Source organism: Lutjanus erythropterus, chromosome 21 (assembly GCF_056507025.1).
Source record: "Lutjanus erythropterus isolate fLutEry1 chromosome 21, fLutEry1.hap2, whole genome shotgun sequence".
In the NCBI taxonomy this organism is placed as follows: Eukaryota; Metazoa; Chordata; class Actinopteri; order Lutjaniformes; family Lutjanidae; genus Lutjanus; species Lutjanus erythropterus.
Genome location: NC_139337.1, coordinates 11,760,621 through 11,783,100, shown reverse-complemented (window position 1 = coordinate 11,783,100; position 22,480 = coordinate 11,760,621). Strand labels below are relative to the sequence as shown.

Here is a 22,480-nt window from a genome sequence, read left to right as displayed (position 1 = left end):
TATTCCAAATTGTTATATGTCAGACTTCTAAGTAAGTCAGTGAGTATTATTATTTTTTTATACAAATTATTTATTATGTTAGAATATAGCCTAATGGATTTCTTAGCTTGTTCCATGAAGTTGTTGCCTTAAATTGGTTTTCAGACCAACTGCACATGAAAATGGACTGTTACAGACAGTTACAGAATCACGGTTTCTAGTCATGGATTTTTTTTAATAACACTAAAATCCTGGCAAATATGGAAGATATTTAGATATACAGAAGATATTTTACCATGGCTCAAGTTTTCTGCATTTACAGCATATCTGCTCTCACCAAACAACACATTTTGATGCCCTGCCAGTGAGACTCTGATGTATTGCAGTGTAATGCCTGCTGGATATTGGTCTTGCTGGTCTGTGTGCTGCAGTTTTCTGCTCTGTACTGGTGTGACTTGAATCCTCTCTCTTTGAAAACGCCCAAGCCTGCTTGCAGATATCTCCCTTGGTGAACTATAGTAATCTCATACCCCTCAGTCCACTGCGACCTCGAGCTCGTGCCCTAGCTGAATACTTGCCCTCTGAGCTTTACAGCTTATCAGGCTGTATGTAAGCCTTTAGCGGACTCTGTCTGTCATGCTATTGTGTGAGTTGCATGTTGAGCAGCTGGGCTGCTGTTAAGTGTTGCTATGTAGTTCAGCAGATATCAGCTTGTGTGTGTGTGTGTGCAGCATCAGTGGCAGCCAACAGCCAGTCGACCTCTGAACCTTTGCAGCCTTCAGTGAGATGATGAAAGGGTCTCGTAAGAGATTAGATGGAGAAAAAGATGGAGTAAAGACAGAAAATAATTGCAAAAGAGACATAATACGAGTAAAGTCAACTAGAGCAAAGAAAATCCACCCAAATAGTGAAAGTTAAAAGGATTTCTGGTTAATATTCTTGAGCTGATGCTTGTCACAGCAGGCAACATGTTCAACTTTGTCTCTCAGATTCTAAAAGATTGATGTTTTCAGCTTTCTTCTTTGAATTCCTCATTAAATGTAAGGGGCTATCCTGCCCCACGGTCCATGGAGACGACTCAAGAGGAGTCATGACTGTTACTGAGTCATGAGTCAAAACATTGACAGAGATGACTTAGCGAGAGACAAGGAGACGCTCTCAAGAAATAAGGACACGTGAAAAGGGAGGGGGGGTGAGTTACTAGAAGGAAGGCAGTCGAGATAACGGAGAGAGAAAGAGGAGATAAGAGAGAATGGCGGAGTATCTCTAGACAAATATTGGAGGTTCAAGAGCTCACAAGAGAGATAGACGTGGAGGGAAAGACTGAGAAACCAGCGTAGCGAGAAGTAAAGAAAACATTTGAAGAGGAAAGGGGAGAGAGGAGAGCAGAGGAGATGAGTGGGAGCTGTTGAGCACTATGTGTCGGAAATAGAAGTGAGGAACTTGCTGTCGAAGACTGAATTTTAAGTGGGAGCGGAGGGGCTTTTGTGGGCTTAGATAATGTGTTTTGAACGGCTATATTTAAGGCTTTTGAGAGCGAGTAGTTTGATCGAACTGACAAGAATCACTCCGGCAGGTTGGAAGTGATAATAATAAAACACTAACTAACTAACTGGTGCATCTGATGTTTTATTGACCACATGATCCACTCATAAAAACTCGTATTAAACATATTTAAATAAGCATATGTGCAGGTGAAAATCAATCTGATTACATGCACTAGGGATGGGGCCTGATAAGGACGTAAGGCATTCATTGGGTATAAGTCTCGCGATATTAGTCTTCCATTCTCCATTTTCTGTTTGTGAAGGCTGCACTAAGCACTGCAAGGAAATGCACAAGCCACCTCACTGACGGTGTAACAGCACAAAAATGGCATTACATTACTCAAACTACTCCATCTTTCCAGACTGAAATTCAGTTTCAGCTTCATGTAATCTTACTACTACTCCTGCAAATAATAAATAATTTTAAACATTAAGAAAAAAGATATCTGGTATTGGTATAGTATCAGCAGATATCCAACTTCAGATATCAGAATCAGACTGGACCTGAAAAAAGTGGATCACTACATCTCTAACGTGCACACACACAGTGTTGTCATCTCTGCCTTGGAGGAAGGAGAAGCAGCTGTCATTGAAGGCTATGATTCACCCCCCCCCCCCTCAAACAGACACACACCATCTCTCTACCCCTCAATGCAATATTAATACAGCCCTGCTGCGGCCCACACTTCTGTGAAAACATCCCATAATGCATGCAGTTCTATTACGCACTCTCCAGCTGGCTTTCTTGCCAAATATGAACATGCACTGGCTGAATCCTGACTGCTCGCCGTAGCGGGGGGCTGCTCTTATTCCTGCATGATGACTAGTGTTACACTGAGATAGCTTTCTGAGGGCGCATACAGCTCAAAGTTGCTCACAGCCTGTGTTTTGTGCTGAGATGTTGAATATCTTCAAATTTCACAGTACTCATTCCAAAAAATACTAGAAATATCAGGTACTCTGTATTCCAGCCAGATAGTTTTTTTGTTTTGTTTTTTTGCCTTGGCACAATAGCAACACCTCTGAGGCAGCGTGTAGATTTTGGCAGTCGAAAGCTAAAAAACCCATAAGATAATAGCACTGCAAATATTAGTAATGTTACCACTAGTAATTATACAGTCATGTGTCTGTATGTGCTGTTGTACCAGCTTGTTATGTCCAGACACAATCTCTTGTGATGTGATATCGATACTCTGGCTGCAGTATCTCAGAGTCAGCAATGCTTTTAAACTCTTTGCCAGTTTTTAACTCTTTGGCATTGAGAAGAACTGTGTGTGTGTGTGTGTGTGTGTGTGTGTGTGTGTGCATTTTTGTACGCAGTGTTTAACCTGAGCTGTCTGTAAAACTGAAAGCTTGGCACAATGCAGTGAAAAAAACATTATACGTTTGATTCCTGCTTTGTAAAAACAAAAGCCTGACCCATACTGCACTTTTTTAGGCCTGGTGTCATTACCTGAGTTTAATTGAAACCTAATTCAATATTCAGATTTAGATTACTTTGTTGTCCATTAAATTCACTTAAAATGGAATTTCGTCTTTGCCACTGGTATGTGGGGAGAACACACTCCATACACAACAATTCACTCAACACAACTATACAATCAACTGGAAGTGTTACACATAAGAACTTGACACAAACTTTGCTTAAAAAAATTGACAAACATATACGCCAACAGCCTAGGCTAGGGTCAGCACTCATGCATGTGCCCCTAACACAGTAAACTGATTGTAATTTTCTCGTAATTTTATATTGAAATGACATTTTAAGACAAATGTTTTGATAGTATTGTTCTATAATTCATAGACCTACTGTATGTGATCCGTCCAACTGCAGCATATCAATCAGAGGGGTTGTAACACCATATTATCAGGTAAACCAAAAGGTTACCTGTAACAGTGAGTAGGTTGTAAAGCCCTGGTGGGCATTGAGACTGCAGACAGCCCTGTGCCTTTATACAGTGCTGCTGTCTGTATGAACCGAGCCTTCCACTCCCTAGATTATGATGGCTCGATTTACTAATGGAGTTGATGGAGTGAAGTTAAAGAGCTCAGTGTCTGACTGAACACTGATAGTTGGTTGTTTAGACATATTTAAATACCAAAACATCCTCATCACTTGATTTTAGTTGACTGATTTGCTAAGATGCAGGCTTAAATCAACTTGTTCGTTTCTGCTCACATCTCCAAAATACATTTTTTTAAATAGATGTTCATTTTAATCTACATATTGTCTCAAAATTTCTGTCAACAGAGGTAGATAATTCCATATGTTTCCACTGCAACTAGTTTCAAGGATTTGTAATCCACCTATCATCCGTCTCCTTGCTCGTCCTGTTTCTGTGTCATCTAGGGAACAGCTGGAAATGATGTAATTTTAGCACATAATGTCAATGTCTCTGGCTTTTGTCTTCTCTTCCCCCTCTGTCTTTCTTTTAGTCTCCCTCTACCTTTTATTGTGTTTTTAAAAGTTCCAACTACACACATACTGACACACACTGGAGATGAGATCCTGTCCAGTAAGCTGCCCGTGCCTGTCATACCTAATCCCCGCCACACTGTTGTCAGGGAGGATCAGTCGTCGTAGCGACCGTTGCCAGCATCATGCCGTAGATGTTATTGTAGTTGTTTTGGATGGTGACATCACAGCTGCACACTGGAGGATTACTCCCAGTCTGCATGGAGATAAACACTTGCATACACGTGTTTAAGTGCTCACACTTACACACACACAGACACACACACATACATGCACTGCCACTGTTTTGTCTGCACCTTCACTCACACTGCAACTCAAGGCATTTGAGGATAGAGGATTACTGAAAAGTTCCATTCAGTGGAATTTTTAGCACACACAGCAGAATGGGGTTCTTATTAGGATTAGCTAATGGCATTTTAAGAGAGACTTAGATATACAGTATACAGCTGCTGCTTCTTATATGTGTGTGATTTGATGCTTTTATCATATAGAAAAGAAAGTGGTGTCTGTAGAATCAAACACACTGGAAAAGCTGAATAACCGCACTGGCATCAAGAAAGTGGTACTGAAGTAAAACAGTTTCTCAAGGTGTTGCATATTGAATTACATTTGTTTGTTTCCACCATAGAGTTTGCATTCATCTGCCAGTGCCTGTCTGAGTGCCTCGTGGCTGTTTTGAAATGACTTCCTCTTGTGACTTACTGCCTCATCACCTTCATCAAGACAATAATTTGTCTGTAGACGTTATTATCTCTAAATCAATAGAAGCACCTGGGTTAGTCCTCAGTCTTTTTGCTTTTCTTCAGCTTGATCTTTTAATTTGATCTCCCTTTCCTCTAAATATGAAAAAATAAATCCAACACACAGCATGATATGGATGATTGAGTATTTTATGCATGTAAAGTAGGGGTAGGCGATATATTATGTTATGCAGATGAGTGCAAGAGGTGAGTTTGCTACATTAAGTACTCCAAAATATTTACTTCATCATATAAATGAACAAAATGCACACAAAATGTGGCTCATTGTAAGGTACACCATTTAAACTTGACAGAAAAACAGAATACAACCAAAACTCTAAATCCTACATTCGCCATGTTTGATGTGAAAATATTCTGGCTTTGCAGGCTCTCTTCCTCCCACTTGTTCTGTGAGTGTGTGCTGTGCCACTGAATTAGAGTTTGTCTCTAAGCACTGATGTGTGTCCTTTGAAGGTAGATCATTGAATTAGCAAAATAAAATGACAAAAAGTGCCCCAAAAGATCAGTAATGGATTGTGCTGATTGTTCTTGAAGTATTTTGTTAGTTGTTCAATTGTTTCAGTTGCTTTTTTCAAGCCTAAATACCATAAATTCCATTGTTCCAGCTTCTTGAGTGTGCAGCTTATTTTATCTGTTTTGTATCTTTGCAAACTGAGTATCTTTGGAATTGGACTGTTGGTCGAACAAATCAGGCTATTTGAGTACATCACCTTGGGCTCTGGGGAATAATATCTGCAATTTTTTTACTTTTTTCTGACATTTCAAAGAAAAAAGTGATTCATTGAGAAAGTAACTGCTAGTTAAATCCATAATGGAGATGCTTAGTTGGACTCCTGCCTGCATTTAAAGACACCATGGTTGTAGCAGATCATCTGAGGAGTTTTTCTGGACTCCATTTTCATCCACTTTTTAAAATCTCTGCTGGTTATCCAGTATTGGCAACTTCATCCAGGGTTCTGAGAAACATTTTTCATTAATATGTACAGCATAAGGAGAGAAGATCTGTCTGATAATCAAATCTGAAATCTGGGTAGGAGTAATGCAGTTGCAGAACCTGCAATGAAACTTAAAACGTGGAGCAGACTCTAGGGTACAGCTCGACACCTTTGGAATCAAATTTTCTCTCCAAACTAAGGCCAGTTTGATTGCCTTGTTACCTCACTATAAAACACTTCTCATTAAAACTTGACAGAAACAAAATAAAACTCACCAAAACTGTCTTGGTTGGTCTTAGCATTGTTCCAAAAATCACCATGTCTGGTTTGGTCTAAACATAACCTTAATGCCCTGACTTAGATGTGAAAATATTCTGGCTCTACACTGTTTTTCCCTGCTGCCTGTCTCTGCTGTTGCTGGTCTCTTTGTGTTACTGGGTTAGCTCAATGAGTCTGTGACTGAGTAGAGGCTCTCATTTGTTTTTCTGAGCCAGACCATTTACTTAACAAAACAAAAATCTGGCAATTTGGCAACACTATGGTGTATTATGTTCATGCCAATAAAGCCTCATTGAATTGAATTGAATTGAATTGACAATAATCTCCCAAAAAACAACTAGCAATGGACTGGATATATTCGTCCCAACCTTGTCAGACACTGTCCTCACTCGCAGCAGCAGCAGCGTTATCTGTGCATCATGACAGCGAAAGATGAAGAAACTCTAAGAAAGTGACTATCACATTCGTCCTCAGTCAGGCTTGTGTTATTGCCTCTACTTCACACTAAATACTGTCCTCTGTGGTGCGCGTGTGGAAACAAGTGCTGTGGTTGACAGTGGACATGATCACACCACGCATGTCAAACCCCCAGCGCCAGAACCTTTTATGTACAGCATATCATGCCTGAGAAGAGTTCAGAGCACCAGAGAGTGAAGAGTGTTTGACAGAGGTTCGGAGAAATCCTTTTTTATGAAGACTGACTGACGGATTTACCCATTTCCATTTCCACCCGCCCTCCTTCCTTTCCTCCTTTCCCTCTTTCTCTTGTTCACTACAAAGTGTGTGTCAGCCTTTGGTGCTGCTTTAAAACAATGGGGCTTGCAGTCGAGGGAAAGGATTTGTTTAAGCGATATTTAAATGAACAAACATTTCCAACAGTGGATTAGAGGACAACTTTTGGCTCGAGGAAATTGTTTGTGGGTTTTATTCCATCATAATCAAACTCTGTTCATATCAGATTGGTCCTGTTAACAAAGTGGAACACATCTCCAGTTCACAGAAAAAGTAAATTGAATATCTACAACCTGACAGTATGAAGTTGTACTTGACATGTGCGCAGATACTGTATGCAACAGATCAACATCCTTGTTGATGTTACAAAATTGAGCAACATCCCAGGTGATTTTCTTATCTGTTTGATTTGTGTATCCATGCTGGAGGTAAATAACAACATTGTTATGTAATCTCAAATGTGTTGGCACTTTACACTGATCAGTTCCATGTCTTTCTTTCTCACTATCTCTTGCCTTATAGCCATCTAAGGATAAGATTATAAATATTAAGAAGAAACACATTCTGACAGGTTCTGTCTTTTTTATGTACATTTCTCTCTGTTTATCTCATTTCATCTTTTAACTGTGAGAACTCACACACATGACAAGGATGGTGCAATGATAGCTGCTAGCTTATTTTAGCCAGGGTGATGCACACTGAGAGACAGCAGGGAAAGATCACGTCACGTGGGGGTGGGTGATCAGCCAATATTCCCATTGAGTGTGCAACCTCCCTGGGGGCAAAGCGGAGAGAAGTGGTCTAGGAGCTCCTACAGCTGCCCTACATTCCTAGACTTCTTCACTTTGGAGACTGATGGATGAATAGCTGCAAGGGATCAATAGATGGAGAAATAGATAGACGCATGAGAGAATAAACTATAGACATAATAGCTTGTGATGGACAAGAGCAAGGGTTGGCTAAGAAAATTATGCAGGGAGAGTAAGAAGATGAAATATGTTTGGATGAAACATCGCAGAAAAATGTTTCAACAAAGGTAAAAATCTGGATGCAGAGGCAGAGCGCTGGAGGGTAGAAAGGAGAAAGGATTGTTGAGGGATTTAGTGTGAACACAGGATAAAATAGAAAAAAAAAACTGGAACTGGAGATCGAGATGATTAGATTGTCTTTTCATGAGAGCTCAACATGCCACGACCACTTCTGCAAAGGGAGCGCATTTGCAGAAGGGTTTTTTTTTTATTTGACAGTTTTCAATTTCTGCGCAACAGACAAGGCAAACAAGCAGACGCTCATCTGTGCTTTATCACAAGGTCATCTTTGTGGGCTGAGGCTGTTATGTTTTTCTTTGTGAAAAATCAAAGCGATGCACGCAGGAATAGATAAGACAGATTCCATTTTGACTTTCAGTCACACTAAAGCTGATTGGATTTTACAAAAAAACAAAACAAAAAAACAAAAACAAAAAAAACAACTTGGCACCAGAAAAAAGTTTCATTGCCGCCACTGCATACCATGACTGTACACAAACACCCAGTCTCACCCGAGGGTGACTTATAAGGCCTGGTATGCCTTCAAGGACCTCCAGCTTCCAGTAGTGTAACATAACACAGCATGAGAGCTAGACCTACACACAGGAAATGAGAGATTCCAGGGCTTTATTATTTTCTTCACCACTACCCCCAAAATGAGCCAAAGAGGTTAGAATAGCACACTGTCACCAGGAGGAAAAATATGCCAAGTATTTATGTTTCCAGGTATTGGGATTAGATAACAGGGAGGGATGATTGGCTGAGGGAGGGGATATCAGGACTGGCTTGACATTGATCAGCTGATTGATTGATGGTCGCAGAGAAAGCTCGTCTCCCCGGCGTCGATTGGCAGAACGGTTTATCATTGACGCCCAGTCCTGTAACTTGATTGTACATTCAAAGTGGCCGTCATTTTGGGCGTTTTTACCAGCAGACAATGAAAAGAGATCGATCCTCAGCTTCTTCGGAGTGGACAGTGCAGGCATTGTTAGGTGGAGTGGCCTCTGCCGAGTCAGGGTATTGTAAGGAAAAAGAAAACAGAAGAATAGAAAAAAAAAGAGGAGAAAATCAGAGCTGTAAGAGCAAGCAGAGTACAAGAGAGGAAAAGGGAAGAGAGGGTGAGGAGTAGAGGAGCATATGGTGTCCTTGCAGGTTTATTTTTAGGTTGCTACTCCTACTGGGTGATGAGGAGGAAGCAGTGGACTGTCTTTTCCACCCTGTTTCTCTTTTTCTTCAGTTTCTCCCTTGTCACTCTCGCACTCACTCCATGAAGTTCAGTGGGTTTAGCTGGTATGACACTTGTGTTTTCAAGGCACTGTTACACTTAATAGAATAATGCCTACAAAAAAAACTGTCAAAAACAAAACTGATTCTTATATGAAAGTTAGTCTTTACAAAATAAATAAAAGAAAGAAAGACAGAAACCCACTTCATTTGATGATATTTGCTTACTTGCTGTCCTTTTTGTGGCAGGCAGTAACATGTAACAGCCAATACTATTCCAGCATGAAGAGTAATTCATTCTTGCTGTCCAGACAATGAAATTACAGTGTATATGTTTCCAAGTGTTTTAGGAAGCCGAGTTTGTTTGGAGAGTGAGATCCTTGTTTGCCGACCATTCAGTCTGTACATACATCGTCATGGTCTTTTTTAGGTTTCTTATCAGGTATTTTGGTCAGTTAGTCTGCTGCGTGTTATTCCAGTTTGTGGTTGGATTTGTTGTTCCATTCCTGCAAGTGATGAATTTTTGTTTTTCCTTCAGCTATAATTTGATTTAATGTCTTGAGTCAACAAGGGACTCATGTCTACGTTCTTAACAGGACAGGACTTGGTCATGTTAAAGGGGTAGTTTGGATTATTTGAAGCAGGGTTGTATGAAGTACTTATCAATAGTCAGTGTCTTTGTGTCCCAGTAATTTTACTCTGGGCCTTAGAAATACTTAAAGGAATTGGCTATCACAGTCCATTAATCATTCTAACATTTTCTAGTGCTTTGCAGTGTATTATCGAGTGTATTATTTTGCAACACATCTGGTGTAGGACCAGATGAAGCTCTGAAATTCTTAGGAAAACCTTGGTTGTTTCTTCAGAAGTGGTAAAAATGTATAACCCATTTACTGTTTTAAGTAGAATTCGGCTTTGGTATTGAATCCTTAAAAAACAAAAAAATTGTTTTTCTGTGTGATTCACAGTTAAATGGTATTATAAGTAATTTCCCTTAACCCAAGATACTTTGCTTTAACGTTGACTGTCAGGGTGTAAGCCTGACGGTAATAACTGAGAAGATCAAGGCCTCATTGAAAGAGAAAAGTTTCATCTGCATAAAGGAGGATTTGCCTTCTTTGTCTTAAGTTACATAAGGCATTTGTAATTGTTTTTATAATGTCACAAACCCATTGATTAAAATATTGACAAAGATATCCTTAATTTATTGTCCTCAAGCTCTTGCTCAGAGAAGTTAATTCTGTATTCTTTCAAGGTTGTTCAGCAGCTTCTCAGAAATCCTTCCTTCCTTCTATAAAGATCATCAATCTTTCCTATGTCCTTCTGTCTCTATCTTTGTCCCTCTATCTCCCCTATTCTGCTGCTGCCTCTCTCTATCTCTCCGAGAAAATAAATGAGGAGAATCAGATGCTTTTTTCTTACCACAGGAGCAGATCTTTATCTTTTACTGGAAGCATGTGTATGTGTGAGTCCTGAGGACGTCCTGCGTGGCTACATTTGGGCAGGCAGTAGGAACAGTATTGATGGTTTGGTTACTGTAAGTAGAGGAGTTTGTGGGAGGACACCAGCGGTAAAACAGCACAGAAATACACACACACAAACATTTCAAGGGTGCTCGAAGAACTCACTACCTTGCAGGTAGTTTATCTCAAGGATGCAGTGTGACAGATGACATTACATGATGTAACACTGTGATATGATACAGTGCAATATAATAGATCAGTGTAGGATGCTACACCATACAGTCAAGGAACATGATGAATGGACTTGATGCAATACTATATAACACAATACAGACACGTATGTTATACAATATAGAGCACACTGTACATCTGTGTGTAAAGAGTTAAGTATGTTCAAGCAAGTGTTACATGGAGATTGTTTTTGCCCCAGGCTTTTCCTCTCAGGCAACAGATAGGCTGTCCTAACCTGTGATTAATGGAGGTTATTGAGGCTGTACATGGTCTGACATGGCGGGTGTAGACTATTTAGGGATCGGAAAAATGCTGACAGTAATCTCTGAAAAAAAAAAAGCAAGCACAGTGGCACAGTACAGTGATAATTTAACAACTACCTGACTTTTTAAACTCAGGACAAGCTTTACTCTATCCCAGGCAGTTTGGTTTTAGGGGAGAAAAACATTCAGAACAGAATTTGATGCAGTAACTCACAATGTTCTGCCCTTAAAACTGTGGATGCAATCAGATGGATGGAGGTCTAAATAACTATGAGAAAACAATGCACCAGAGTTTGGAAAAGGACTTAATTGTTCGTTGATTGCTCTGTTGGTGTGCCGCAAGGATCAGTTTTAAGACTTCTTTTATTCAGTTTATGTTGTCAACCCGCCACTTGTATGCCCTGAAGACAGACGTGAAGTAACAGCCAAATTAACATCAGCAGATTGGCTCTTAGAGACTTGGCTGGCTGACTTAACTTTAGTGAAACCACTTTGAGACCAGCAAGCTAGGTAGAATTACTGTTTATGCCAAAGGAGTCTGGTGGCTTTTGAGAGAGCGATGTTTGGCTCATTTAATGATGGTTCTACATCTCCGAACTAAAGGCGTGCCAACAGCATAACATACAGCAAATCTCTTTTTTTGTGTTAGACTTGTGTAATTATGAATGCATGTTTGAATTTGCTAGATACAGCACCTTTTAGTACCTTGTTTATCTTGTGTGAAAAGACCTCTGGTGATTACATAACCATTTTAAGTTACTCTTCAACTATGAATTCCACTTTTGAGAAAGACGAGGGATTTAAATCATTGCTTTCACACTTTAACAAAGAAAATGAAATCAAGAGAAAGAAGGCAGAGATATCACCATGCGTTCCTGCCCACCAGGCTGCCACTAGAAATAGACGGCCGCCTACTGACAGCAGCATCAGCTTCCACGTGGGCAGCAGTACTCTCTTCCGCCCCCACACATGAATACACACACGCACATGTACACTCTCAGAAACACACGCGCATACACAAATCTCGCACCCGGGGAGACTTGCCCTCCCACTAGTCAGTCAGATGCTCTCCTAACCTCATACCCATAATCCTCAGCAAACAAGAAGTGTAAACAGCCCTGCCTAGGGTATGTCTCCCTCTGAGAAGACACACATATTATTGCAGTTCAAGGAACACCACTTGTGTCTTGTGTGGTATGTGCCAGTTTTTGTAGTGAAAAGATGAAGTAGCCATGTTATTATCGATGTAACACATTTCTAAGGGAACATTTTTAAGGATGCTTTGGCACAAAAGTGACCCACTGAGAAGCTCATACTTCAATAAAAAATCTTACCCTTTTGTTACTATTTGGATCATGAGTTTTCTGCAAACCCAGACTGTCACTCGTAACCTACTTACACTAAGTCCTCAGGCTAGAAAGTCTGAGACATCCACAAAGGCAGCATTTGTCTGTAAATATCAGATTTGTAGTTCTGCATTCTGTAGGAAAATGTCACATAATAATGCTCTTGTTGATCCAGTTGTAAGAGCAAGAAGGTTTTGGCAACTGTTTTAAAGCAGTGAACACTTTTCTTTTACTTAACAAGGAGAAGAAGAAGAAACTGGAAAAGACTGCACTTTTTCAGACCTGAATGGGTTTGAAGTGTCAGTCGAAGTTCATGCATTGAAAGGAGAAATATCAGTTAAAGAGAAAGAGATGAATGCAGTTAAAATATCAGTTGAAGCAGAACAACTGAAGCTGTTGAACTGTCACTTGGAGAGCAGGAGATGAGAGGAGTTGAAGAATAAAAGATGAAAGCAGTGGAAATGTCAGTTGATGTGTGAGTAGTGAAAGTAGTTCACAATTTTATTTTGGAAGTGCTGAAACCAGTTGAAACAGACTGAGACTTCAGCTTCTTTAAGGACTTCCAATTTAACTGCTATTTTTACTTCTTTCAGTTTTTGTATTTCGACTGCCACTGCAACTTCAACTTTGTAGTAAGAATTGACAGGAGAAATGTCAGTTTGCAATGGTGGAAAAACAGTGAATAGTGAACAAGATAGAAAAAATTACAGAAGACTAAGAAGTAACAAGGCAGATGTTTGTAAAATTTGAGGATTTATTGGGTGGTTGGTGGGTCTGAAGGAGGGTCCAGAGTGATGCTCCCAGCCTGTCCGGGTGTACAGGTTGTTTGAACAAGCAGCGTATTATGACCCATATTTACGTTTATTTTAAGTTGGCGACTTCTAGTAGCCATAGTAATTATGACAGAGAAGTATAAGGGCAAGAAAGTCTGCGTAGGTAGGAGGTGGGGTGGATGGAAACAGGACTTTCACTCAGGAGACCGGGGTTTGTATACTGTGTGAAGAAGAAGACATATTTTGCCCTCGGGGAAATTCAGTTCATTGTTAATTATACACACATGTAGACTTGAAATACATACATGCATATACATGAAGACCCAAAGACATGCAATTAGAGGGAGAGTGAGGAGGTGGACTGGTACCTCTCTGAGCCTCCATGGTCTGACCCAGCCTTCCTCCGGTTCTCAGGCAAAGTCCTTAAGGACTACCGCCCCAAAAGTCAAAAGCAAATGTTGACTTATTTAAAGTGTTAAGTTACTTAAGTTTTGTTACATACATGACTCATTTTAACTCAAAACATAATCCTAAATCTAAAACTAAGTAGTTTTAGTGCCTAAAACTAAACAAACTGCTGCAGTTACCACATATTTAACATCACTTGATTTGCATCACATACTTAAGGTCTGGTATGCCTAGTGCTGGTACTCTCCAGCTGTTATATACACTGTTTCGTTGTCATCATCTTGTTCTGTTGTTTAGGCATGAGGATGTTGTATGCTGCTCAAAGTATTTTTAAAAAGACTGTATTGAAAGAGGATCATTACTGAAGACTTTTATCTGATCTGTACTACAGTTTTCAAGTATTGAAGTTTTGCAGCTTGGTTTAAAGTCAAAGTTGTCTCCAGTTTTTTTGTGGTGAAGTAACATTAGTGTGTACTGTGTCTGATACAGCTGCAGAAGTGTGTGCGAGCTTGTGAAGTGTGCATGTGTACACACCATTGCTTGCGAATGCATTATTAATGATTAATGGTCACAATGAATATGTACACACATCGCCATCTCGCTCGCAGGTGCTGCACAGAGATAAACATGACAAGAATAAAGGATGTCCTTTGCTTGGCAGCGTTTTTTTTTTTTCCTCCTTTCTGCTGGTTTATTTACCTCGAGTCCACAGGAACGGCCAATATTTGGATCCCTGGCAACGTTCCACACACAGAATTTCAGTCTGTAGCAGTCTCTGTAAATAAATAATTACTTCAGTGTACATATGTTGCTCCCATCAGCCGAGGTTTTGTTCTCTGACAAGCTTGTGAGAATTAAGTGTAATAGATTCAACAGCACAAGTGTTGCTCAACCAATGTCAACAGCCTAGAGCGAGGGGAGCAAAGAGAGAGAGAGAGAAAGCAGACAAAGAGTGAAGGGATAGAAGATGAAAGGAGGGAGGAGAGCAAGTAGAACAACAGACTGTTCTCCTCTAAAGGATGGTGTAACTCAGTGGATAGTACATGACACTGAAACTAACACTGCCGAGGTTAGGACTTTGATTAACAAGGGGAATAACAGTGGGTTCCTCAAAGTTTTGTGGGTTCATAAAAGAAAATAACTTGATTTTAGGGCCCAACTAATACTGGATTTTTGGAGCTGATACCAATATTAAGGAGGGAAAAAAAACAATATCAATATATTGGATGATATTGATGATATGCTATATTTTTGCAATGAGCAAAATAGATGTCCATATTCAATCTAAATAAAAAAAAAGGATCAGATAAACATAAAAAGATAAAAACAATCATCATGTGAATATTGGTGCTATGTGGTGCCACATCTAATCCCAATGGATGGTTGCAAAAACATGCATTTTAATCACAAATTGTGCTTGCAACAAACCAGAGAAGAATTACATTTTCACTCCAAATCCCTGGATTTCACATGTGCAAACCTTGGTGTTTACATGTGGTACTGTAAGTTGATTTGGTGAAATGCACCAAATGGCACACACTGTGTGTTTCTGTTTTGTCCTGTGAGGGTATGTTGGAAGCAGAGAGAGTGTGAAAGTGAAGCGAGCAGAATGCAGCCATTGTACTTTGGCTGCATTCTTCACAATGGTCACTCTGTCAAGTCAGGCACACAGCTCTGGTTTGACAGCCAGCAGAGCTCTGTGAGCTGAGCCCAGGGCCCTCTGAGCCAGGCACTGAACCACCGGGCTGAGATCCTCTGGCAGCTTGTCAGTACAGCGCAGCACAGCTCTCCTGGACAGCCAGTGCTCTCATTGACTCACACTCTGTTTCGCTGTCTCCGCCGCCTCTCTGGACCCTCTGCTTTTCCTTCTCACTTGCTTCCTTCGGGGTCAAGGTTGTTCAGATTTCTGACGACGTACTGGCTCAGAGAAACAACATCCAGTGTCAGTATTGTGGACTTCGCATCAGCTGGTGGATAATAGCTGATTGCCTTGCTTTTCCTGCTCTCCACTGCTAAACTCTCAGTCAGTGTCAGGGGCAGTAAAAATACCTAACAGCAGTGTCACTGGCTTACTTTGCATGTTAGTTTTTGGAAACCAGTGCCAATTTTTTGGATTAAAACTAGTCAAGGACCATCCCTTCTATTTAGGTCCTGCATCAAAGCACTCTGACAGAAATTACATTTTTTTATTCACACTACTGTACCTCACAGATTCATGAGCTTCAAGTATGAGATATTTTACTCTACATCAGTGATTCTCAACGTATTAGTGCAAGGTCAGCTGTGCCACTTGAACACAAGCCTATATGTTGAAATTGAGAGGGCATGAAAACTAGTTAACGAGAGAGCAAAATCTAGCTGTTAGATAAAGTAATAGATAAACAGTTGAAACAGTTGGACAGAGTTATCTAATGTAAATGGAAAAATGGTTGAAACATCCATCTACTGCCACTTTATGTGATAGTAGTACAAATTTGACTTGACCAAACTGGCCTAAACATTGACACTGCAATTGTATAGCATTTTTTTTAAATGTCATCAATTTTTGTTTTATTAAAAGTGTTAAATATAGTTTAAAACAATTCAAATGAACATGATTGGTGGTGTTGAAGAGGTTATACTTAATTCATCCAGCAAGGCTGTGGGGGAACATCAGACAAAACAGGTTAGGAACCACTGCCTTGCTGGCCAAAAAGGTGTTAATTGTATTTTCAGGAATGTTCCTGAAACTGCATTTAACACCATTTTGCATTTACTTCATGGTGCAGCACTGTTTCTGTAAGTTTTTCCGAGACCCATTCCTGAAAGTGCAGTGTCAGCCACTCAGGGAGTTGTGGGGGCTGAACAATGGGAAACATTTGAGGTCCTCTGGGACAAAGAGAGTGCTTATGCTTGCTTTGACTTGGACGGCAAAACAACAGCAACGAGATAACAGCAGTTACAGTGGCAGCTGTGTTTCCTAAAGAAAGGGCGGAGGAGGAGTTAGAAATTGTTGGTCTCTGCTGGGCATCCTTGTCTGTACAACTGGAGGAGTAAGGGGTTGTTACAGGCAGGGGGGTTTCACTGGTTCAAAATGTTGATATGGTGTTAACGTTACAAAGAGTTGTTGTGTTTTCAAAAGCCTTCCCGAGTGGAGAGAAAAATTGGTCCCATGACAGCGCCGGTAATTTGTCTACACTGGACAAAAAAAAAAGCTGATAATGAACATCCGAAACCTGAGGGAAAACTTGTATCAGGGGTAGAGAATCCAACAAGTGGACAGCCAAGCTTGTAGCTGACGTCAAACGTCATGTCTAGTGAACCGTGGGCGTTTAGTTAAACAGTAAGGAAAGAGAGAGGGTTACAGGCCCCTGGAGACCTGCGCTGACAACCTGAGCTATTACTGCAATTGAACAGCGGTGTCCAGGGCCCCATATCTGATTTGTGGGCCGGTGTGTGTTTATCTCTGTGTGTTTATGTCTGAAACCCGGTATTCCCATGTCACATGTGCCCCCGGCCCAGCAGATGGGCTGTAGTGGCGGTGGCATGTGCAGGGAGCCAGTAAATTATTGGAGAAAGAGCCAGGTAGAGGTTTCTGGTTCCTAATCACAACCCCTGTTTACTTTACTGCAACCCTGTGGGGAAAGACAGAGAGGGGTACGTCTGATCATAAATCTCCAGTGACTCTTCTCCTCCACCTCTTCCACTCTATCTTCCCTGCTTTATTTTTCTGTTTTTTTTCCTCCTTCTCGGCTACACTATCTCATTAGCAGCAACCTTGACCTATCCTGAGGAGAGTGTCGGCAAGACTGCTGCTGCCACAGGCTGCCAGTATGATCACTGCCCACTTAACATGGTAAAAAACTAAAAAAATAATTCAACAGTACTGGAATTTTTGTGCTTTGTCGCTGCAAATGTGGCTTTTATGCTTGAAATAGTTGATGGGATGAGTTATTTTTATGCTAAATTCTCGGCCAAACCAGTGGACAGCACAGATGAGAGTGATGAATCACAGTGTGGTGAGAATATAGGACTCACTGTCTCTTCTTTTTCTCCCACAAACAAAAAAAAAACTTGCCCTCAGTGGGTTATCACACAAGCCCTACAGAGCTTTGTAATGTATTTCATCTCCTGGCATTGTTTTCTTCAACTGTATCCTGCTGTTGAAGCCCTCCCACTCTATTTTCTGCTTTATGTTTTGTGTTTGGGGGCCGAGATAGAGCCGCTGACAGGAGGGTGACGTTACAAATGCCAGGGTCAAAGGTTGCAGTTGTATAATTCATCATCTCCATCTTTTGTGATTGCTGGAACATTGGAACATCTTACGAGATAACAAATAGTCCCGAGCCTTATCGTTTTCCACGCCTCGATTTTTCCCCTTCTCTTTATCATCCAGTTGTTTTTTTTCCACTTTTCCTTGTGCAGCTATCACTCCAGACGCCCTTTCTCCTCAGTTTACCTCACCTTATTTTTATCTCTGTATTTATCTGCTCTTTAGAATCTGTCTTCCACTCATCTCCTCCTCCCACCCATAACTTTCTCTCTCGCTTCTTTTTCTCCTCCTCGTACACTCTCCCCTCACATTACCTCTTTGTCTCTTTCATCCTTCTTGCCTGTCTCTTTCCACACTCTACCGTCCCCTGTGTAGGCTCCGCTGTATACCTTCCAGCTCATAATTAGCCAGGCAGTACAAACTGCCTCGGCTTTGTTTGTGGCCCCGGGGCCAACAGGACGTCCCTGACTACCACAGCATGACTTACATAAGCAGCCGACACAAAGTGACAACGCTGACCTCAAATGGCCCCAGGAGGCAGGAAGACAGACTCAAGATTGAGGGATGGAACAAGACAGAGATGGAAACAGACAAGACAGGCGTTCCCTTTACTCATACAGCTGATGTGACCAGAGCATCAGTAGCATCAAGACTCTACACTTCTACAGCTCTGGTGTACTTGTACTGCATTTGTCTATAAATTAAGATCTTTAAAAGCATGTACTTTAACATTAGAGGTTGCATTTTCATAGCATAATTTCATCAATTCCTAAAGTCATTCAAAATATTAATCCAGTCAGCCTCACTGCAGTTAGCAATCCATTGTTGTAGTCATGACCACCTAAACCAAGACCAAGTCATGATCAAGGCTAGAGTGTATGGAGACCACGACAAGATCAAGTCTTTGAGGGGCTTGAGATCAAAGCAGGGCAGGAGAAAGTCAAACCTAAGTGCCATCATATCCCTACCTCTCTCATCCGGCATGTAGCGTTTATGTTGGAGGCAGTACAGTGCAACATATCACACGTGCAATGAAAAACAATGTCTCCTGTAGCACCCATGCGGTACAGCTGCGGTGTGTGTGGGCGACGCAGCCATTTGTTTGTGTGTGAGGTGAATTGATGCACGTTTCCCACACATAGACTTCACTTGTGCGAACTGCCTATCAACAGCTACCAAAATATATGTGGTGATCTATTTTCGCATTCTTTATTTATTTTATTTTTTTTTTTCGACACAATCCATGATTTAACTAGTTGACAATCTCCCTCCCATATGTGTTTGTTCTGCCGTGCGAGACAGTTACAACAAGCCTCGGCCACACGCGGCTCAGCCGCTGTTGTGAAAATGGAATCGCAGGGGAAATAATCCAAAACGCAGGCTGTATTTTTTTGGGAGACTTTATACAACATCCTGCTGATGAAGAAAGTCAGTCAAGCAGACACTTACTGGACAGGGAGAGAGAAACAGAGGGAGGGTGGGGCAAGGCAAGCCCTAGTGCGTGTGCTGTGAGAGTTTGTGTGAAAGGGAAGAACTGAAGGGAAAAGCAAGATGTGCGAGGAATGCTTTGCGGTCAGTTTTTAACGTAAACATTAATATTTTTGATAATGCACCGTGTTAGAGGTTAGTCCTTGTACAGTTATTATTACAAGCATTAGTTCTCTGAGAATCAATCAAGCAAAATTGGTATTGTAACTGAATTGTCCCTAACTGAAGCAATATCGATATCTAATCGGGACCTTGTGAATCAAATCAATTTGGGAAATCTGAATCGATGCCCAGCTCTAGTCTTGACCAGGCTTGAAATAAAATCCCGAGTCATCTTTGTCTGAGAATGAGACAAGACAGAGTAAAAAGGCAGTCAATTCAGGGATGAGACATTTTAAAAGTGGTCACAGTTTTATACCATAATTACACTGACTTCTGTACCACAATTAATTTGACAATGATATTTCGATGTTTAAAACTGCCCCATTGAGCACTTTAACTCCCTTGCTCCCATTGTCACGATAGGAAATGGCCTGTAGAAGACTCTGTGAGTGTGACCCCGTTTTCTCCACAAGTGATTCCTAAATCACTGAGCCATTCCTCTCCTCTCTTAATCTCCTTTTTCTTCCCTGCCTCTCTTTATTTGCTATAAACTCTATCTCCAGACACTTGTTCAATATTACAAGCTTGCATAAATTTTGCCTCAGTTTCTGTACCGCTCCAACTTTTACAAGCCATCTACTTTCATTGGAAGAATTTGGCTGAACGGTCGAGCTTTTTCAGCAAAACCCTGGATATTAATGCAGTCTGTCGTCCTTTTACACCCAATACAGTGGAGGGCCTTACATCAAGCCTATAAAGACTTGCTGACGTTTATACAGTCAAATATCCTTCACAAGGTTCCAATTAAGCCATTTCTCTGTCTGTAAATTCTAAGGCATTGTACTGTACCTGCTAAGAAGTGATCTGAATCACCGTCTGTATCTGCTGATGCGTTATTCATGTGACAGATTTGCAGCAGATAAGTGCCTCACTTTAGTAGGAATCGCAATGAATAAGTGATGCTCTTTTTCATTCCTGTCGACTCTGTGTGATAAGAAAGAGAGAGGAAGGTAAAACTGAAGAGAGTTGGCAGCGATGAGAGCATCAGAGGGTCAAGCTTGAAACCAAGAATTTTAGATCTTGTGCGCAACATTTGATCAGCCTAATTTCAAACTCCTATTAAAAAAAACTGTTTATGCCTCCATGCTGGCAACAGCCATGTTTAGGTAGTACATCTGTCCATCCATCCCATTCTTATATCTTATCTCAATAACATTTAGATGGAATTTCTTCAAACTTGGGCCGTTTGGACTCGATGATGAACTGATCAGATTTTGGTCATCAAAGTTTAAGATCTCTGTGGCTTCATGTACATCCTAAACACATGAATGTGATTTATCAGGAGGGAATTTCTTAAAATTTGATACAGACTTGCACTTGAACTCAAGGATGAACTGATTAGATTTGGATGGTCAAAGGTCTATGTCACTGCGACCTCAGATCTGCCCATCCCATTATCGTGAATGCAATATCTCAAGAATGTTTTCATAGAATTCAAACTCAGCACAAAGGTCTACTTTGACTCAAGGATGAAGTGATTAGATTTTGGTGGTCAAAGGTCAGGTCAAGTTCATGGACACTGTGACCTCATACCCATCCCATTCTTGTGAACCTGATATCTCTATTACACTTGGAGAGAATTTCATTACATCAGGCAGAAATGTCCACTTGGACTCAAGGATAAACCGATTAGATTTTGGGGATTTTTTGGGGCATTTTTTGCCTATAACTCAAGATTTAATAAGATAACCATGACAAAATGTCATGCAAATGTATTACAGGCTAAAATGATAAAGTAATGACTGGAGTCACACTTGACAATGTAGTGATAAAAATACACCTAATACCTTTCTTACCTAATATCTTCTTTAAATTGAATGGTTGGTAGATGCATACAACCCCAAGGTGGTTATTCATCAATATTTTATGTTTTTCAAATTGTTACTTTAAATGTCAAACGATCAGTTTGTCATAACATTTTATTAAGAGTGAAAAATGATTTCCTTTGAAACATTTTAATGACATTTATTTTGAGGCATTAGATGTCTTCATGGAATTAGGTTAACAGCTTCCCACAGACAGACAGCGAACTGTCATAAATTATACATAAGGCACAGCAGTCTAACCCTAGTTGTACACGCATCTCAACAATGATGATGAGTCTTTGTGGGTCGTATTTCACATCTTGGAAAAAGATCAAAGTCGAGGTTGAGGGGGAGTGGTTTTTGTTGTTGTTTTGGTTGCCAGTGACGTAAGTCGAGGAACTGGAATGGAGTCAGAGGGGCAGCTTTAAATCCCAGATATCCAAATTTAATACAGTTGGGATTGGGTTGGGGCTTGGTTGTCGGCACAGAGAGTTTTTAAGTCAAAAGGTCAACCTAGTGTAGTCATCGGCTTACCACGGCTCGATTAATTACAGAGCAAAGGGTTTCGGTGCTCTGTGAGGGGGAGTGGGTGTGTATATATTTGTATGTGTGCATGTGTTTCTGTGTAATATGTCCCATAGTGGCGGTTCTCTACGTAATCCACTCATTAGGTGTATAAATAGTGGATTTTCCATGCACATACACACATTCACATGGATGCATATTGTTCTGAGGACCATACATTGACTATTTTAGTGTGTAACCATGAACTAAACTGAAACTTTCCTTTCCTTATAGGCTGTTGTTTCCTTAAATCAGCCAGCACAAAACTTACAAAACTTGGCTTTATTTTGAAGAAATGACACTGGCACTGCCAAGCAGAACAGGTGCAACTTGTGAGAGATATAAAATGCTACAAACACATTTTGCTGTTGAGCACAGCAATGACAGGCTGCTCTCTCTTTTTCTCTCTCTGTCTCTAGGTAACGATTTGTTCCTGGTAGCGGTCCACGAGCTCGGCCACGCGCTGGGCCTCGAACACTCCAACGACCCAACGGCTATCATGGCTCCTTTCTACCAGTACATGGATACGGACAACTTTAAACTGCCCATGGATGACCTGCTGGGCATCCAGAAGATTTATGGTAAGACCTCCTGGCTTCACTTAATAAATGTCTTGCCAGAAAACTGTCTCAACATAAAGTCTCACAGCAAAATTTATTTACATATGTTCATGAAATATGTTGTTGAAGCCTAGTGATATAGGGCATTTTTACACCTGAAAGTCAGAACCAAGTTTCAGAATTTTTGTATGTTTTATACATTTA

The 22,480-nt window shown here is 40.7% G+C and overlaps 1 protein-coding gene across 2 annotated transcripts in view; it reads left to right on the top strand.

Moving 5' to 3' along the window:
* Positions 1–22,480, top strand: part of mmp16a (matrix metallopeptidase 16a (membrane-inserted)) — a 93,739-nt gene that overhangs the window by 35,079 nt on the left and 36,180 nt on the right. For both annotated transcript variants that reach the window (XM_084710336.1, XM_084710335.1), the window contains one exon: positions 22,136–22,297. In XM_084710336.1, coding sequence (XP_084566462.1) covers positions 22,136–22,297 — 162 coding nt within the window. The remainder of the gene's footprint in view (positions 1–22,135; positions 22,298–22,480) is intronic.